The following is a 19,711-nucleotide window of genomic DNA, read 5'->3' on the forward strand; positions in this document are numbered from 1 at the left end:
TGTCAAATCCTCTCCCCACGAATGGGTCAGACCGGTGACTTGCTTCTAACAAACAGAACGAGCAAAGGTAATGAGATGGCACCTCTGGGGCGAGGTTACACAAGGCTGTGACTTCCATCCTGCTGGTACTCTGTTTCCTTCTTGGCTTCCACACCTTGATAACAGTAAACTGCCATGCGGGAGAGGCTCTGTGGCAAGAAACAGGAAGAAGGTCTCCAGCTAACAGCCAGGGAGGAACCGAAGTCCTCACCCTACTAGGCCACCAGGAACTGAGGCCTGCCCACCAGCACGTGAGCTTGGAAGGCACCCTTCCCCCGCTGAGCCTTGAGATGGCTGCAGCCTGGCTGACACCTGGGTTGCAATCTGTGAGTTGACCCCAAAACATAGGGCCCAGTTAAGCCATGGCGGGTGGGTTCCGGACCCATAGAAACCATAAGAGAAGTAGACAGGGTTGTCATATTTACAAAAAGGCATAGGCTGAAATAGGTGCTTGGGCGGGAAAAAAGTCCTATACACGAGGTCAGCTTACGCCCTGATTCAAAGCTGCATCGCTGGGTTTCGCTTCACTCCACTGCCGAGGGTCCAGAGGGGTCTGCAGTGCACAGCCGGTCCCACCGCAAGCTCACTGCGGGACTGACTGAGATGCAATTAGCTTTACTCAAAGTTTGGAACCTGGATCCTCAAGATTCTCAGAAGAATTTTGGAGCCGAAACGGTACCTTTGGAATATCCTAGGTCAGCCAGGTATTCCCAAGTGTAAAGCCAGCATTTGACACAAGGGTAACATCAGCAACAGTGACACTGTAATGGCTTATCCCTGAGGTTGAGTGCATTTCAATGAAAGGGCTACTTTCTGTCCTGTAATCAGGTCCTGCACAGTTTTTTGGCATTAAAATACCTACTCTTTTATAAAATTGTGGAGATGATTGGTGTTGGTGGGCATGTTCTTTATCCAGAGTTTTCAGAATAAAAAGTGTGAACCTCTGTTAGTTTCCCTTTTTAATTTCCTTTCGAATTATACTGTTCTGTTAAATCCAGAGCGATGGGACAATGAATCTTGGTTAACTGACTCATTTTACAGATGAGAAAACTGAGTCTTGGCAACGGTGACTGCCTCAGCGACACACCACCATGTATCGACAGCAAACTCTTAAAACTTCATTACATGAGACAAGATATAAAGATGTAAGCCCGTGAGTGTGGAAACTGGCACTTAGGAGGTTCTTGTGTAACATGAGAACATGCCTTCAGCAGATTTTCAAAGTATCCCTTAATCTTAGTGTAATAAGAAGGGGATGGAGGGTGTCGATTTCGGTGTCTGAATAATTCAGAATACCAGATTCGAGTTCTCTTTATTGATGCTAGAAAAACATTACCTTCCACCTCACGAGGAGAAATCAACGTGCCCAGTGAGTTATACAAGAATCAAGGTTCACAGGGGAAACGTTTCAGAAACATCATCGTGGGGCAGCACAAACCTCTGGCATCTGTTTGATCGTGCTGGCCTCCAGTGTCCCAGCCGTGCTGCGGCCAAAAGCCACGGGGAAGGAGTGTGAAACAGAGAAAGGGAAGCTGGAAGGGGGAGGATCGAAGAGGCCCCACTAGCTTAAAAGTAGTAACAGAGCCAGAAAGAGAGTTATAAAGAGGCAATGCATTACCAAAGTGCCAGTGGGGGCGCAGAAGAAAAGGAAACGAGGAAGATAAAACAAGGGGAATTTCAAATCTTGGTTTCATGTTCATTAAATAATTTGTCACACACATGAAGGCCGGATAGCCACTTTTTTCCCCCCTCCTGAGTGCTCATGTGGGAACAAAAGCCTAACCGGACTTAAAACACTAAAAGGCAATGAGATGCTACGGCCTCACAAAGCCAGACATTTTCATTCTCTCTGTTTATAACAAGAAAGGGTTAACCTCTCCTCAAAGCTAAGGTGTACTGTTAGCTTTAAACAAGCAGCCAGGACTTATATTATGCACTATGGAAGCCCGTCAAATTCTAGTTTCCATTCAGAATATTGCCTCAGTGCTTAGTTAGACTTGCATATGGTGCTTTTATGCTTGATGTTCATAGGGAGAAAGAGATCTTTGGTGACAGACACAGATCCATCACTGGGAGAATAGACATCTACAAGCAAAGGGAATATAAGCAAGCTTTTTCTTGTCTGAAAAAATAATGATGACAACAATAATGAGAAATACTTACTGAGCATCTAGCATATCCTGATTACTATATATTCATGATCTTTAATTCTCAACACAATCCAATAATAACAATACCAGGTAATGTCTACTGAGCATCTAGTACATTCTAGATGATACATTTGTGATCTCCTTCAAGTGTCAACACAAGCCCGTGAGGGAGGTATAACAACCCAATTTTACACAAGAACCATAATCAGGTTATGAAATGTGTCTGAGACTTAGCATGGAGTGCAGCTGGGGTTGGGTCTGCGAGCTGCCCAGCTCTAAAGCTTATCCCACCTTTCCCATGTCGCATTGTTCTCTCCTAACGTGTTTTCCTTCCCTACACGCACCTCTGGGTAGACCCCTCAAATGGCACTTGACCAGGAGTCTGGGGGACACTTGGTTCTGGTTCCGGGCCTCCCATGTCTTAGCTATGTGCCGCTGGGCAGGTCCCCAGGCCTCATCCAATTTTTTATCTACACATTCTGAACTATAAACCTCTGCATGCTGGGGAGGCTAATGATAAGGAATATATTAACGATTGTCACTCATTAAGCACCTAATCATCTTTCATTTATTCATTTACAAATATTTACTGAGCATTTACTTTATGGACCAGGACATAATCATGTGAAGGCAAAAATCGCAGTTTCGGGAGAGTGGGAGACAGACGTTAAATACAAAAACTACAGGAATTACTTTTCTAAATTACATTTGTGTGAAATGCTATGAAGGGGAAATTTCAGGGGCCTGTCACTCATTCACTCATTCAGCACGTGCTCACGCGGTGCTTCAGGTGCCAGACAGCATGCTGGCTTGTGCCAAAGCACATCATGGGGAGTCTTGATCTAACGCTTCCTTGAGGTGCAACATTTGGATTGAGTTTTGAAGGATGAGTAGAAAGTAACTAAGCGTGGAGGAAAGGCGTGCTCTGGACCAAAGAACGGTATGCTTCAGTGCCCCGAAGAAGGAAGGAAGAAGGCTGCAAGTGGCTGGAGATGAAACTGGGTGAGAGGAGGTGGGCAGGCACGGCCAGGCGCCTTCCATTCAATCCTCACTTGCTTTCACAATGACCCTATAAAACAGACAGCATTCCCAACTTGACAGTGACAAAACCGTGTGCACACCTGTTCAACAGTGCCTGTTCAAAAGCTATTATTCCACCCTTTGTCCTGCCACCAGACCTCACTTCCCACACTAGAGAAATGAAATGCTAGGAATGCACTTCCCCAGCTTCTGCTGCACCTTGGATGGGCAAATGACTCAATCCTGGCCAGTGGGAGCTGAGAGGAATTCTTCTAGGGAGGATAATTCTGAGACAGAATGTTCTCCTTGATAAAGGACAGAGGCATGCAAGGAGGGACCGCATACCTCCTATCCTGTCTACAGACCTTTTCCCATAGGATATAATGGTTGGCACTGCTGCAGCCATATTGTAAGCATGAGGAAAAAGGCAAGACCATAACAAAGGAGCTGCCCATATAGTAGCAAAACACACCCTGGATGCCTTGGGGCACCTGGATCTATGAGAAGAACAAATCTCTATCATTTCAATCACTTTTAACTGCCTCTTCATAACTTGCATTCCAAAACACGTAAACTGACATAGAAGGTGATCCTCTGAGAAGTTGAATAATTTCAAAATTATACAACTATAAAAGAGGGGAAACCTGTGTTTTAAATACAGGCCTAATGATTCTAAATCATTCACTTTTTTTCGCTCTACCGTATCTCTTGGACTCTGAATTGAACAAACATTGTAAACTGTAAAACTCCAGACAGAACTGAGACATGACTAATAAAACCAATGCTAATTATAATACTGGAAAGTAAGAAGAATGTTACTTGGGGATGTGGTCTCAGCGAGGACAGGAGCCCAGCCCCCAGGTCCTTCTGTGGGAGTCTGCAAGGAAGCTCAAGTGTGGCCCAACCACAGAGGGGTCCTAGGTGTCTGGTCTTCCAATGTATCTGGACTGTCAAGAGTATATATAGCATCCAGAGAATCAGCTCTCACTAGGAAGTCTTAAAATATTTAGATTAATAAAGAATATGCTGAAATTTCTACTTTGAAAATTCTACTTCCTCCTCACAACAGAAAAAGGCCCCTGCCTTCTCCTCCAATGTGCCAAGAGATTCAAGGAGGGGATGCCCTTGATAGGATCGAGGGTGTAGTCAGCTGCAGGTATTTAACGGGGAAGGGGGGAGAGGTATTTTTCTAAAATACTAATTTAAAGAACAAATCAACATCTATTATCTCCTTCATTATGTTTTAAATTGTCCAACTATAAATCACCCTGTAGCAGGTCATTCAAGGGCAGAATTACCCAGCTTGGCTTTCCCGAAGGTTAGAAGAATGACATCTTGTGCTTTTTCTAGTTTAATTTATAACTTTGCAACAGAACCAGCATTGCAGGCCCATCCATTAGCAGGGTAGCTACACATCTGTTAAAACTCAGCACAATGACGGGCTTTACATGGCCACAGGAAACGTAACCCAATCGTTTCAAAAGTTCTACAAACTCAAGCTATTTTTTAATGTAAAATGATTTGAAAATGCAGTTCCCTAAAACATCTGCTAAGCTCTTGCTACCCTAACACATGATATTCTTTCTCCTGTTACCTGCCAACACAAATATTTGGTTGCACAAAACACCCTAAGAGGCACATGACGGTGCTCCGCTTCAAACTGACATACCAACCCGCAAAAGGCTGGCTGGGACCTGGGAACTCCAGCTAAGATGTTGTTTACCAGAACCGAAAGCTTATGTGGGGAAAAATGGAGGGGTGGGGAGTTAACTTCATGAAGGCTCTTTCAAACAGGTTAAGAAGAAAACATAACCAAACAACTAGATGTATGTGGCAGAGGCACTGTGCGGCACTTGACAAAGGAAGCGGACTTGGGAACAGATGGCGAAGGGTCTGAAGCTGAAATACCATTTGCTTGAACAAGTTGGGTAAGTTCTCTGGCTTTTAAATGCAAAATGAGGATAATCATTCTATCACTGTAGAAGGATTGTGAAGGACATGAAGGTCTGTATGAGGATACATAAAGCATCATGGTGTCCGGCCTGCGCTGCCAAGTTGCACCTTCCTTGAGAGTATACCAGGACTCTAAAGGCACCAAAGTAGCCGAAATTATCATTGAAAATACAATATGCCAGGTTTTGTGAATTAAGCCCCAAAAAGCCATATGTATGTATGAATATGTCATATGTTCTAGCATACAACATATATTTATGCATACAGCTCCAAAATATAATTTTAAAATATTTTAATTGCTTAAAAAAGAGAGAATGGTGCATAGAGACAGGAAAATAAACATATGATGCACACATGATGGACACGACTTCATTATTTAAAAGCTCCCAGAAAACTTCAGTTTCTTTGAAGGTGTTTCAAAAGTCCATCTTCTTTAAACATTAAAAATAGTCTATTTCCATTTTATCTACTATTTTTATTTTATCACAAATTGAAAGGAGGGGGTACACAACTTCTTTTCTGGGACCCCCCCAGTATTCCCAGTACTTCTGTCTTGTCCCCAGACCTCAAGAGGAAGAGTTGGCAGAGAACTGGTTTTACCAGTGGGGGTCGCTGTGCTGAGAATTAATCCCTATGAGTTTCTCATTAGTGATTATTATACTGCAGGCGGCCAAAATGGAAAAATTAATTAATTTCAAAGTGATAATGCATTTACAGCAACAATTAGAAATGTATAACTGTAAAAGGGCAACATTTAAAAGACAGATTACATTTAATAAAGTTACACAAGAACATCCAATTGTAAAATTACTGATCTGCAACAATATTCCTTAAAGAGGCACTTAAAATAGCCTGACTCCATGAAGGGTGACCTAATTACTGTAACTAAAATCACCATAGTCACAGCAAGTCACAGCAAATAAAAAAGGAACATTGATATTACAATACTGCTGTTTAATACTTAAGGGAGCAGGCTATAGTGGAGAAGCAAAGGCAGGGCTTCCAAGCACAAGGCCGGGTTGCGCTTCTTGTGTCCTTGACTTTGTATGATGGAAAATATACTCCAGCAACACTCAGATCAAAAGGAAAACACTTCCCCTGAAGTCAAATGCAGAAGAGGCGACAAAGCACACACAGAACACTAGCCACCTGGTGATGGGGACATTACGTCTCACTAAGCTTCTTCCCGAGCATCAGAAATCCAGCTTTTATGTGGGGTGGGAATGGGAATGCAACCGCATGGCTTACTTCCAAAAATATGTTTGCGTCACAGTGACAGAAGTGTACCCTTCATCCATGAAACAGAAGTCTTACTGGGATGAAGCAATGATAAGCAACATACAGAAGGACAGAACATGCGGGGACTTTTCCAATAAGCCCAGTTTATCCTACCAAAACAGCGAAAACAGCGATCCCAAGTCTACGCTCATGCTGGTCCCTACAGAGTCCTGAATGTTTATGAAACGGAAGCAATTGGCTGTGATCTTGAGAAATGAGTCCAGAGTTTCCACTCCACTTCTTTATAAATCTATTTACATGGAACTCTAATGGCTGAGAAATACCACCAAAGACCTAAGTATGTGAAGATATTATTAGAATTTTCCGAAGTATCTAAATTTAGCTACATATGTCATAGTCTTCCTAATGCATAGGCTTATCTTAAACAGTACATTTGCGACATTTAAAAGGTGCTGTTTTCCAGTCACTTGGATCAGGAACATGAAAAGCCTACTCCTCAGCGGCTTCTGCAGGGACCAGATGTACAGGTTGGAGAACCACGTTCTCTCTACCTGGGCACCTGTCCTGCCTTGCCAATTAAAGTCCTCAAATCACTACGATCAGAATCTCAATTTACAGAGTTCTTTAGTTTCATGATCCATGGATCCATTAGCAGCAATTACATTTTGGAAAATACTGTTCAGGACCAAGTGATATTCACAATAACAAGAATAACAACCGTTACAGCAGGAAGTGCTGCCCACCTACCATGCAACAGGCACTGTGCTGGGGACATTATTTAACCGTGCTTTCCAGTAGGACAGCCATTAGGCACATGTGGCTATTTAAATTTAAATTAGTTAAAATAAAATTAAATTTAAAATTTAATTCCTTATGTATAGGGTCTGGCACAAATAATGCCCCTTTTTATTACAAAATCATAAGCATGTAATTCTATAACACAGCAATATCACACTCAAGCACACCCTATGACATCTTAGGTGAAATGTTCCAATTAAAACTATAAATTTTTACACCCATATTATTACCCTACCAACCACGCTCAAGCAGGTGTTACTTCTGCCCGACCCTGTAGATTAGCCATTTTTCAAGGGCTCAATCGCCCTCCATGGCCAGTGGCTACCGTACTAAAGAACCAAACTAAAACCTGTGCTTTAGAAAAATACTACACCAAATATATTATATAAAATGGATATTCTTCATTCAAGTCACTTCTTACTAAAATACTTTCAGGGAGGACTTTTCTAGATACGGTTGTTATATGACCACCAAAAATGTAAAAACATCATAGTCACCTTCGTGAACATTTCCAAATCTAACAGCAATAGTGTGATTCATCCAAAAAGATTCACCTTTGGGGAAGTAAAGAGTAAGATGCACTTCCAGCCAAGGAAGTATACCGCGGAAGTTCACAGCCGGTAAAAGGAGAACTTAGAACATCAGATACAGATTCTCAGTGGAATCATAACAGCTGATAATTCAATAGTCACAAATCCATGTTTTTCAGCTACTAACACAAAACACAGTCTCCAAGTACTGCACTTTCTGAATAATAATAAAAAAAAAATCACATCAAAAGAAAACCAATCATCACCATCAAGACTTTTAGCCATACAAACACAATATTGAAAACCCGCATCTTTCTATCCAGCCCTCTGAGACACCTTTAGAGAAACAGATATAATCTAAAAGTGATTGAAATGTGTTCAAGGGCCCTTTCCAATGGCTTTAATAGGCTTGATGATGTGATTACCAAGACCAGACTTATCATTACAAGAGGTGAGAGGCTGCAGAAAACCAGCGCCTGGGTTTCTCTAGGACCCTTCCCACAAAGGCGCACTGAGAGCGTCTGCGGAGATGAAAGCCGCTCACTTACCATGGACTTGGTGAAAGGCCTGGCCAAGGTAAACAGCAGCGTGTACACCCACCAGTTGCGATGAAGGGAGGAGTACATCATGTTTCCAGGATGCACAGCATTCGATGTGACGCCTCGCGGGGACAGGCGGCGATGGAGCTCATTGGAGAAGAGAATGTTGCAGAGTTTGGACCGGTTGTAAGCGAGCATGGCCCAGTAATCATTTTTAGATGGAGACAGGCGGCTGAAGTCTAGTTTTCCCAAGGAATCATTAATATCAGTAAATCTAAAAAAAAAAAAAAAAGTATGACATGAAGCAGCCAATCTCTGATGTCTGATATAGCTTTTTTATTTTTATTGGAAATCTGCAAAAGTACGCAGAAACTACAGAAAATTCAATTTTGCAAACATTGAAACAAAGTTGCCTTTAAAAATAGACAATGGTGATTTAACAATATAAACCAACTGGATCCAAAGGTAGACTTAATAAAGGCCCGAACTCATAAATGGAGCAGTCTCCCCCTTCCTCCTCAACATATATTTTTCAAAACCTTCAACAGGAAGTTCAAGGATAATTAAATTAAATGAAAAAGCATCTTAAAGAGCTGCTGCTTTTGGAAGCAGAATGATATCACATTCCTAACCTTTGACAGGGTTTTCCTGGGTTATTTTAGCCAACGCTTGGGTCCTGTATATTTTTATTTGAGCATCCAAGTAAATATATAGATGAGTCTTGCTGCCTCCAAGACTCTTTTTCAGATTAAAAATTAATGATTATAAAGGGGTTACAACCTTGGTGAGGTGCCATCAATAGTCTTATACGTTTAAAAGACAAATATAAACAAAGCCAAAATGAGATCTGGCAGAGTGTAATGTTTTTAAGTACACCCGTGGCATGGATACACACAAATCAAAGTAAGCAGTTGATGTTTTATAATTGGGTCTGACGGAGTCGTTAAACACCAGCTGTTTGTTTCTTTTCTTTTCTCTTTTTTCTCTCTCCCTTCCTTCCTTTTTTCCTCCCTGTATTCCTTTCTTTTAAAAAATAACCACAAAGTAGTGTCTGTTTTTTAAAAAATGGATAATAACAAAGGAATTTTCTAGATGACGGTGTCATCTTTGGTAAGCACCTAGTTTGCTTCATTAAATTAACTCTCGGCATTTGCACCGAATAATGAGGAAGCATAGCAAGAGCAAACTAGATAACTGCTGCGGAGAACAAAAGATAAAATCAAAATCACAGAATCATCCGGTTATTCCGTAATACAAGCAGTTCAGTTGAGCTATGACCAAAAAAACCATCACCGGGGCAGATGACATGCATGTTTTAATGGAAATTAAACAGACCTTGTCTGTGAATCAGTCAGTGACACCCAATTTCCAGTATTAAATGACACTGCTGCTCTAACATCATCAACAAAGCTGATGGCCAGAAACACCATCACCGATAGGGCAATGAGACATTGAAATGAACTGTTGCTGCCTGTTTCCAAGTCCCCAAACCACAGGGAGAGCCCCGACTTCTGAGCTTAATCGTTTAAGGCAGGGGAACTTAGCGGGAAATTTAAAAATTTATGGGTGCCTTGTTCTGGTTGTCATAATGATTGCCGGCGGGGCCGAGGACCGTAGATGTCCTGCAATGCAGGCGGAGCCTTGCTCAGTGAGGATTGCTGCACTGGACATTCGTGCAGCTGGAAAGCCTGTGTACAATTATCCGAGCCGAGAGCCTAACTGCGTCTTACATATGTGCACGGTTTTAACACCCACTGAATTTCCGGGAGTGTAGTACAACAATCGTATAAATGAGGAATGAATGCACTTCCACATTTTGTGACTGGGGGTCGAGGGGGAGACCTAACTCGGTGCTCGTGGTATGGAGCCTGGAACGCCACATGCCTGTTAGCAGCCTGCGTTTGTAAGTGTCCCACTCCGGCAATTTATGCACGGGCATGCGCGTCTGATTACTCACCTTTCCTGTAGTCCTGCCCACGTGCTCACACGTTGAAACTTATCCTATTTTGCTTCACATTGATTTTTTTCCCTTATATAACAGTAAACTATCATATCCAATTTAAATATATTTATGCAGGGAAGTTATATGACTTCTAAACTGTATTTCAACATTGTAATACAGCAGAGATTTTCAAAGAGTGTGCTGCAAGACGCACTGGCGTGCCACAAAAATTTTTAAAACATGCAGTGCCTGACCGTTGAATCAGGGGCACTGACCTCTTTTCCCTTAGATTGTCAAATAAAAATATGACAACAGCCAATGCAAAAATAGCCATCTGCTGTGAATGAATCAAAATTATACCCGTTGTTTTTGTCAGATTGGTAAAAAATATATTTTTTTGGTGTGCCACAGATTTAGTAATTAGTTTATGTGTGCCATGAGATGAAAAAGGCTGAAAACCACTGTACTAAGGTGTTACCGAAGAGTCATTACAAAAGGGGAACTGCAGAGCTGAGAACCCAGTGATCCAAGATACAGGCCATGTCCTGAAAATGCTACCTACTTAAGTAGAAAAGAGCATCAGGGATTTAGACTGTATCTAAAAGATATGAAACAGATACAGCATCCTTGACTCTCACTCTTCACTCTTTCGTCATGTTTTGGTGGAAACCTTCTTGGCATATTTGTTTAGCCCAGCCCAGCTTAGGTGTCGCTTCTTTCAGGAAGCTCTCCCTAACTCACTCTTCCACTGCAGGTTGTCACATTGATTTCTTAGGTGGCAGTGGGAGAGAGACTGAAAAAACTTAAGCAGACTGAAATGCATGTTTCCATGGAAATTAAGTATCCAGTACCCAGGATCCAATCTATGGTATTATTGGTGTTCAATAACCCTGCCACCCCTCCAAGGTAAGTAACAAAGAAAACCATGCCATCTTTGTATTTTGTCTGCACATCATGCCTCTGACTTTACTACACTAGATTGCAAGGAATTTGTTCACCCAGGTCTGACGCTAGACTGTGAATTTTTAGAGGGTAGACAGTGGGCCCCTTGCATGTTGCCTAGGACAATGCTTAACACATGGTATGCACTAAATACAAAGTTAGAGAACAAATGAAGGGCCCCTTATTCCCTTATTCTCCCTTATTCCAAAAAAACTGTTTTGAGTCTTGCTCAAAAGGCAAAATGTACCATTAGGTTCAGATCCTCCGTGTTCTTCATTAGAGAGAATGAAGAATGTGGCACTTTGCATGTGGCACTTTCTAATGTTTAGAATGAGTCACCTGTTTTGGTTTTTAAGGACAATGCGGAAGCATCTCGTGATTGGGGAACACAATGAGTTGATTAAATTCCTGAAAAGAGAGGTCATTCACTAGCAGCTCTCAATCTAGAAATCTAGAAACAAGACAAAAACACACAGACACACACACACATACAGCATGATGAGAAATTACATGAAACCAAGTTGAAGGAAGGTTTCCAGGAAGCACAGCTGCTAAATATCAGGCCCACCCTATGCACACAGCACTCCCCCATAAGTGGCCCCCTGACTTCCTGCCCTGCTGACCTCCTGGGCAGCAAACCCATTTTTAAGGTCTGATTAGCTTCTACTGACAGTCCTGCAGGAAGCGGGAAGGGTAGGCAAGCCTTCTGATTGCTCTGAGCCAGGGCGGACTTCCTGAAAAAAAGGACAAAAACGAGCGTATTCTCCTCTCAGCTCAAGAGGCAGTAAAACAACTCTTCAAAGGCTGCCTACTCTATTTTCAAGCTGAAAAACTGACAAAGCCAAACAATCACGTCTTAATAGAATGATCCTCCTACTAGTACACTAACATGTTAACATTTGCTCTCTGGACATCAACATCGGTTGTTTGAGGGGACCTCTAGCTTGTATTTCTATATACGCTGCTCCTTTTTTTTTTTTTAACTGAGGATTTTTAAATTACCAAGCTAAAGTAATTAGGCTGGATTCTATGTAGACAAAAGCTAGTATGTTCAAAGAATGGGACTGAATTTGCCTCAGAAGCTCTGTGTGTGTGTGTGTGTGTGTGTGTGTGTGTGTGTGTGTGTGTGTGTGTGTGTGTTGCGCTCAACACAGCTGTGGCAAGTGCGGAGTTGTTCAGCCACCACTCCGTTCTTTTCCTTCTATTTTAATTGTTATCTGAAAATTTTTCACAGCAAGGGAAGTCAAGTTCTCATTTTAGTATGATGTATTTTAGGTATGCAGAAACTCAATTCACTTGCTCAGACTCCACATAAGTAACTAAAATGCAGTGGAGACACAGGGGGGCTAATAAATATTTTGCCTTGGGGCAGTCTGGTATAATATTTTCTGCAAACATAGGACTTTATTTTTCCCCTAACAGGGGGTCTTGACTCCAAGGAAGAGATTCCGCCACGGTTTATGGAGGCAATTAGATATCAACACTTCCATTTTACACCACGGTTTAGGGCTCTGGGTGCTTGTGCAGTAAGCAAGTGCTTTCCCCAGGCTGTGCACCCAGTATTCACACTGGTTCTCGGGTTCTGTGGAGGGTGGGGGTCGGGAGCAGTTAAAGTGTAATAAACAAATCAGCTTGGGGGAATTAACGTTTTGTAAGCACACCCTTTCATATGTGCAAAGGATAATCAGAAAGCAGGAAACCAGAGTGAGCCTCGCAACACATTTCAGGAAGGCCTTGTCTGTAAACTAAAATGGATCTAATTCACGAGACCAAGGCCCTTCCTTTCAATTCATCATTTAAATGAAATTAAGATTCAGATCTCCAAGGTAGGAACGAAATACACTGCAGTTAAGGAGAGGACAAAGACGTCACATGAAATACCATTTGAGACCCAGATTTACAAAGGGAAGAGAGCAGCTGACAATTCAACATAATCTCCCATTAAATACCAGCTCATTTAAACATATCCCGTGGTGCCCTCCACATCTGGCAAGCGACTGGGGCTGGCAGGTTGATTGCCGGAGCTTGCTCTCCCGCGCCTGCCCCCGCAGAAGCCTCCCTCACTCCTTCACAGGGCCGCTCCACTTTGTTTCGCAAACCTGGTGTGATTTGCAAAGATAAGGATGTCCAGATTTTGTTACCACCTAATTACTAGATGCTTCATGTCTTTTAACACAGGGAAGGAGTATTACTGGCATTTTCCTTTCATTTCAGCCATCATAAATTTAAAATGGTAAAAGTAAATCTATCTGCTGTATGTCACTTATACCCTAAGCCCCTGTGTTTGGGAGTGATAAAGGCTTCAGACTAACCCTTGGCTGGTCTCTCTCTTCCAAGTCCCAGGGGTTACATTTTATGGAAGCATGATTTAAAAAATAAGCTTCATTCTGGGTCACTAAAACATTTCAGGACTTAAGGCAGAGAAGAAGGGGGGAAAATAGGCACTTGCACAGTATTTTTTCCAGCTACTCTGCTAAGAGTGAAAGCTCCCAACCACACCAGGAAAATCTCCCTGACATGCATTAAATCTAGCCTCACCCAGCAAGTCCTTTGTCTTTCCCGAGTACTTCTCTTTAGACAAACAGTTGTTTATCCAACTCTAGAAACAAATATGCTGAAAATACGATGAAATTTTCAAATGCCTTTTTAGTCAATTGAATATTCTCCTAATGGTAATAGAAAAGAAGTGCCATCTGATGTTTTAATTGAAATTTTAACCAAAAGAGGCATGGCCAGATTTCTAATATGTTCTAACTACAGTGCTTCCCTTCCTACAATTACACAGCTAATGTCTGCATTGAATTCCCTAATTTCTCATTATAAAACGATTGGATTTCATCTCGCAGTCTTTAATTGCATTGTTTCTCCTGCTAGAATAACTGCACATTCTTCTTGGTGAGATGTTGAAGTTGTTGAATGACAAATCAATAAAGGTCAGGCATTCAGATTTAATCAATTATTATTCCATCTCAAAGCAAAATCAATGAGGGGCTTGAAGTAGAGTTGTAAAAACAATCTGCATTGTTGTAGACAAAACCCCCAAATAATCTCCCACAATCACAAAAAAAAAACACCTCAAAAATTAAGTAAGCCACGTCGAGTGTACCCACACTTTTCAGAGCAGGGCTAAGGAAAATTATTTTCAGAAAGAGCCTTGGGAGGATATCAGCGGGTGCAAGACAGGCAAAGGGGACGAGTGAACAGAGCGTGGAACTGTAACCCACCTATGGGACTCCGAGGAGACCACGACGACTCGGGCTGGGGCTGAGCGGCATAAGACATCCTGGAGGAGCTGGACAAGGTAGAAGTGGCCCAGGTGATTCACCTGGAAGGTGGTCTCCAGGCCATCTTTTGTGAGGCTCCAGGGCAGAGCAAAAGCCGCTGCGTTGCACACGAGCACATGCAGAGACCTGAAAAATAAAACAGCCAACATTGTGCGGACACAAACACCCTGAAATCAAGGACAGCTCACGCTCCCTCAGGAAGAAGCCATCCTTCACTGTCTTCAAGGTGCCCATCACTTGGATTGGGATACCCCAGATTGTCGCACCTTAAACGATTCGGATGAGGGAGGGGTTGGACTTTGACCTGGCCCCTGTCCAGGGTTGCTGGGGAAAGAGGGCTCCTGGGATGCAGGACTTTCACTGTTAAACCAGGACCGTGCTAGGCAAACCAGGACTGGTGGGTCACCTTGGCTGAATCCTGCCCTACCACCTAACTGAATCTATGAGTCTTAATTCATCCAATTCTCAGCTTCTTCAAAATAGCCCTGAATGTAAATATAAGAAATAAAAGAAAAAAATACTATAAAAATCTGGACATAGGAACCAGCATTTAGTAGGTGCCAAATAAAGATATCAAGGTAGAAATGCTCTGTCTAAAGTGATGGGCAAATATTGTTTGAATATAGTCTTTCTAGAAGTCAGATTAAACCTACATTTTAGAAATGCCCTTTGGAAGTAGTTAAGTGGAGGCCTCATAATCTTTTCTTTTGTAGGTATTTAATTTATTTCATAACAAGATTAAATATTATTATATTAAATATTAGGTAAGTCTTTCCTGAGAATCAAAATCCTAAAGCCTCATAAAGAAATTGTACTTGTAGGAAATCATCCTAAGGTACTAAAAAGAGTTTTATAAAGAAATATATACCCAGTGTTTGTAATTACAACATAAAAACAACAACTTAAACTAAATATACAATTGGGAAATCATTAAATGAATTTAAATATATGTATATTATAGAATACTATTCAGCCATTAAAATGATAACAAATAAACAAATCTATTGACCCTGTCAAACATTCATGATAAAAAATAAAATAGGTACTGCTGTATGATCACACATATACACAATAACAGACTACACAAAAATATTAACAGTAGTCGTCTCTAGGGAGGGGTAGAACCCAATGTCTTAAATTGGTTTCTTTTTGAGTTCATTCATATATTCTTCATTTTTTTCTATAATTAACATATGGAGCCTTTAAAATAAGGAAAAATGGAATCAAATAAATGCTTTATAGAAAAAAAAGAATTTGGGAAATTAGCTAATAAATAAAACAAGAGAAAAAGAGACAGTGGGGTTTTACAGGAGGACTGGATTAAGTCCAAAGCTGCGCATTGGCCCCAGTTTCAGACAAATCGCAGGGGCCTTCGACTTCTACATCCTTCCTGTGCCCCAGGGGGCTGGAAACTGAGGGTGCCGTTTCCTCGCACGGCTCAGATTCCACACCAGGGGCTGGTAGGTAGTACTTCCTGTGTGATGTAGGAAGTAAAGTCATTTCCTATACCTTTATTTTTAGAAATTCAATGCTCTTTTCATAGAAAATTTTCATAGAAATATTACTTTTTGTAACAATCTGATTTTGTTCCATCCTCATAAGAGATGGTAGCCAAAGCCATAAGTTATTAAAAAACAAACGTTGGTACACAATAAAAGGAAGCACACGGAAAAGTCTTTCCAAAAGCTAAAGTAATCTGTTATCTAAATAAAAGTGTAAAAAGGAACAATGATAAATATGTGCATTATGAAGGACTCGTATTTTTACTATGTAAAGAGTGTTTACAAATCAATAAAAAAAGCTTCTGAGTCCTACAAAAATACGGACATTTAAAAAATTTATAAAACTAGATTACAAAATAACCAGTACAAGATGTAACATGTTGAAGTCTACTAGTAGCAAAATTTTAAATATTTTCTCCCTATTAAATTAGCAGATTTATTTATATTATGATTTTATTTTTATCTTGTATAAAGCTGGTAAGTATATTCTTGCACCTGGTATATTAAGTGCAAAATATATATCATAAGAATTAGAAAAATTGACATTATTTCACCCAGTAATCCAAGCAATGGGGTGCATAGGGGGGCAGTGCTGAGGCAGCAATTCACATCTCGAGGGAAAAATATTTTATTATTGATAATGTTCATAATTGTCATTGCATGATAATAATAAAATGCATGTCAACCTTTAGTCAGTTTTATTATTGGTTTTGAATTCTCAACAAACAAGGCTCCCCCATTTTGCCTACATGTGGGGCAGATCATACCCACAGCCCCTTCTAACCCCCCTGATATGCTTCTTCTTCTGTAGGGGTTAAAGGATGAACCCTAAACAATAGGTCCACTAGGAACCTGTGAATGCGGCCCTCTTTGGAAAGAGGTTCTTGGAAAATCTAATTAAATTCAGATCGTGAGATGTGATCATCCTAGAGTAAAGTGGAACTAATGACAAGTGCCCTAACAAAAGAAGAAAGGGCAGAAGACACCAGGAGAGGGAGCTGCGAAGGCCAAGGCAGAGACTGGAGTGTTGCACCTAAAAGCCCAGGAAGGCGGAGGCTTGCCCGCCGGCCCCAGAGGCCAGCAGAACGGCACTGACTGGATTCTCCCTCGGAGCCGCTAGTGGGAACCAACCCTGCCCACACATTGATTTTAGGCTTTCGGCCCCCAGAACTGTGCTAGGCTAAATTTCTGTTAAGTAACCGAATTTGTGGTCCATTGCTATAGCAGCTCTGGGAAACTAAAACAAATTTCCAAGATTCTCTTTCCTAAGGAAATACTCAAAATTTATATAAAAGTTTACTCATAGGGAGGAATAATAATTATAAGTGAACTAGAACTATAAAACTGAATATGAACTAGAAGCAATTGAAAATCCAACGACAAAAGAATGATGAGCAAAGCTCCCATATAACACATTGAAGGTACCTGCCAGGTGAAATCATTACTATTTCCTCTGTCTCTAGATCCTTCCCTTTTTTCCAGAAGAGAAAATAAAACTCTTCAAAGTTTTTTTGTTTGTTTGTTTGTTTGTTTGTTTTTAAAGCATTTCCCAGTCTTTAAGACAGGCCTGGGCATTTGGAATTTTGGCATCATAACCTCTTGATAACAACACCTTTATCCTTGCCTGCACAATTTTGTTGAGAAAAAGCAAACTGTACCAAAGAAGCTTCCTTACCAAAGCCCTCAGCCTGGAGGCATGAACCCATAGAGGACCTGGGTAACCCTTTCCTGTTTCACCAAATTTTAATACCTTTGATTAACATGGATTGCACCACACCAGAAGCAAAATTTGTACCCTGTACCTAAAGCTTGTCACCCCCATTAAACAAAAAACAGGCTTATGGAATATGAAACTATAAAGTGCTAGGCTTTTTTTTTAATCGTAAAGACGCTTAATTGGCTTGTACAAAAGAAAAAGAATTCCTTTAGCTTTGCTTTAATGAGGTTTTTATTATTCAAATGGCACATTTTGCTCAGTTTTGACGAAAAGCCATTGCAATTCAAAAGGCTCTGAGATGATGAATATTTACAAAATATCAAAAGGAAAGTTCAAACTGGAAAGACAGAATGGAAACAAAAATAGTATCATTCGAATTCCAAAGCTGATGCTATTAGTCAGCACTTTCAGGGACGGATTTTTTTTCTTCTTTGGTGGATTCTGGTCTCTGAGGGGTGAGCGAGGACAGGAAAGGCTGTCTTCCGTGTAAAGAATTGGAGATTCAATAACTCATTCCTCTCTGTTGAGTGGACACAGCACCTTCTCTGAGCCGCTGGGGATGACGTTTGGAAAGCAGCAATCTAATCCTGTAGAGCCAAAACCTTCCACTGGGCCCAAGCACAACTGCTTAAGAGTAAGGAGGGTGGGATTCCAACGGTTTATCAATGGGGAGTGCTGCTTGTCATCAATGGGAGTGGCCACTGGCCAACCTTTCTAGCTAGAGTAGCCTTAGGTGATACTTCACACTGAAAGAGCACTGAATGGTGATAATAAATAGAAGAGGGTCCTAGTCCAAAGGCTGTTGCCTGCTGGCTTTTAGACAGCTGATCTCTCAGCTTTCTCCCCATCCTCCTTCTTATTTCTCTCTTTAATTCAGGTATAATCAACATGTAATATACTATTCGTTTCCAATGCACAACACTTTGAGGGTCCCAACCATGGACTATCCCCTCTCTTTCTGGACTTTTCAACCTCTCTCCCCGCCACTAGTTCACTCTTGCTGTGTATCAGGCTAATCATATTTTCCTGACCATCATTTGAGAGAAAATCAGGAAAGAAAGTGAAGGAAGAAAGAGAGAAAGGAAGATAGGAGAGAGAGGTCTAGAAAAGAAAGAAAAACGTCTGTTTGACATTGGGGCTCTTTCAAGTTGCACTAGCCTCTCCTTTCCCATGTATGCTCGATCATTGTGAAATATTCATCTCCATTCAGTCTCTTTTCTCGTCCAAACTCGCTTCTCTCACCAACCCAACTGAATCCTGTCCCATCACTCCCAATTACTAAATCCAAAAACCTCCCTGCTGCTGAGACTAGATTGCTCTGTTGTAAAGGGCCCTGTTCCTCCCTGATTCTTGGCTCTCCTTTAATTCAGTCTCAAAACTCTTCCCTACAGAAATTTCATCCAGCCAGAGACTCCAAACAATGCCCTTCTAACGGTGAAGTTGTCACCCACAGCTCTGGCCCATGTACCGCTCCTAAGTTACGGAGTCTCATTGCTAATCTAAACTCTTCATCCTCTCTCCTCAAGCCTTACCCCCTTCCAGGTGTTCTTATTTCTGCAAGGGGAGATACTAACAGTCACCTGATATGAGCACTTAAGAAACATTTGCTATTACATCTTCTCCCATAGTCTCTATGACTGATCAATGCCAATATCTCTAGACCTTTCAGGGCCTCTCTAATATTTTGTCCAGTCCCTTACATTTCCAATGAAGTGGACATGATGCTCTGTCTAGTTCTGACTTACGGGTCCAGGGTACCCAGTCCCAGCTGCTGTGAGCACTGATTTCTCCAGAAAATCATCCTGGACTGATGGGCATCGGCATCTAGTAAGTCATACCCCATATCCAGGTGCTCTCCAAAAAAAGAGAATCGATTCTTTGGAATACTTCCTTCTCCAGAGCTCCCTATAGGATCAGGCTAAAACTAGTTTCTAGTTGAACACAACCTGTTTCCCTCCTTCTTCTTTTAAGAGCACTCCTCCAACAAACCACATGAGTAAACATCCCCATCGCAGGCTTGATCTCTAGGGAACCCAAGCTAAGGCAATCACTATTA

The 19,711-nt window shown here is 41.4% G+C and overlaps 1 protein-coding gene across 2 annotated transcripts in view; it reads right to left on the minus strand.

Moving 5' to 3' along the window:
* The window catches only part of WWOX (WW domain containing oxidoreductase), a 475,224-nt gene that overhangs the window by 205,740 nt on the left and 249,773 nt on the right, over positions 1-19,711 (minus strand). The window contains exons 7-8 of one of the 2 annotated variants that reach the window (XM_054579152.1): positions 14,377-14,562; positions 8,278-8,542 (exon numbers count right to left, since the gene is read on the minus strand). In XM_054579152.1, coding sequence (XP_054435127.1) covers positions 8,278-8,542; positions 14,377-14,562 — 451 coding nt within the window. Of the gene's footprint in view, positions 1-8,067; positions 8,543-14,376; positions 14,563-19,711 lie in introns of those variants that run through there. The other variant, XM_054579151.1, reaches the window with a different exon arrangement.

The sequence above is a fragment of the Pteronotus mesoamericanus genome, unplaced genomic scaffold (genome assembly GCF_021234165.1).
Source record: "Pteronotus mesoamericanus isolate MK-2021 breed Mesoamerican mustached bat unplaced genomic scaffold, CSHL_Meso_final contig_52, whole genome shotgun sequence".
NCBI classification, from domain to species: Eukaryota; Metazoa; Chordata; class Mammalia; order Chiroptera; family Mormoopidae; genus Pteronotus; species Pteronotus mesoamericanus.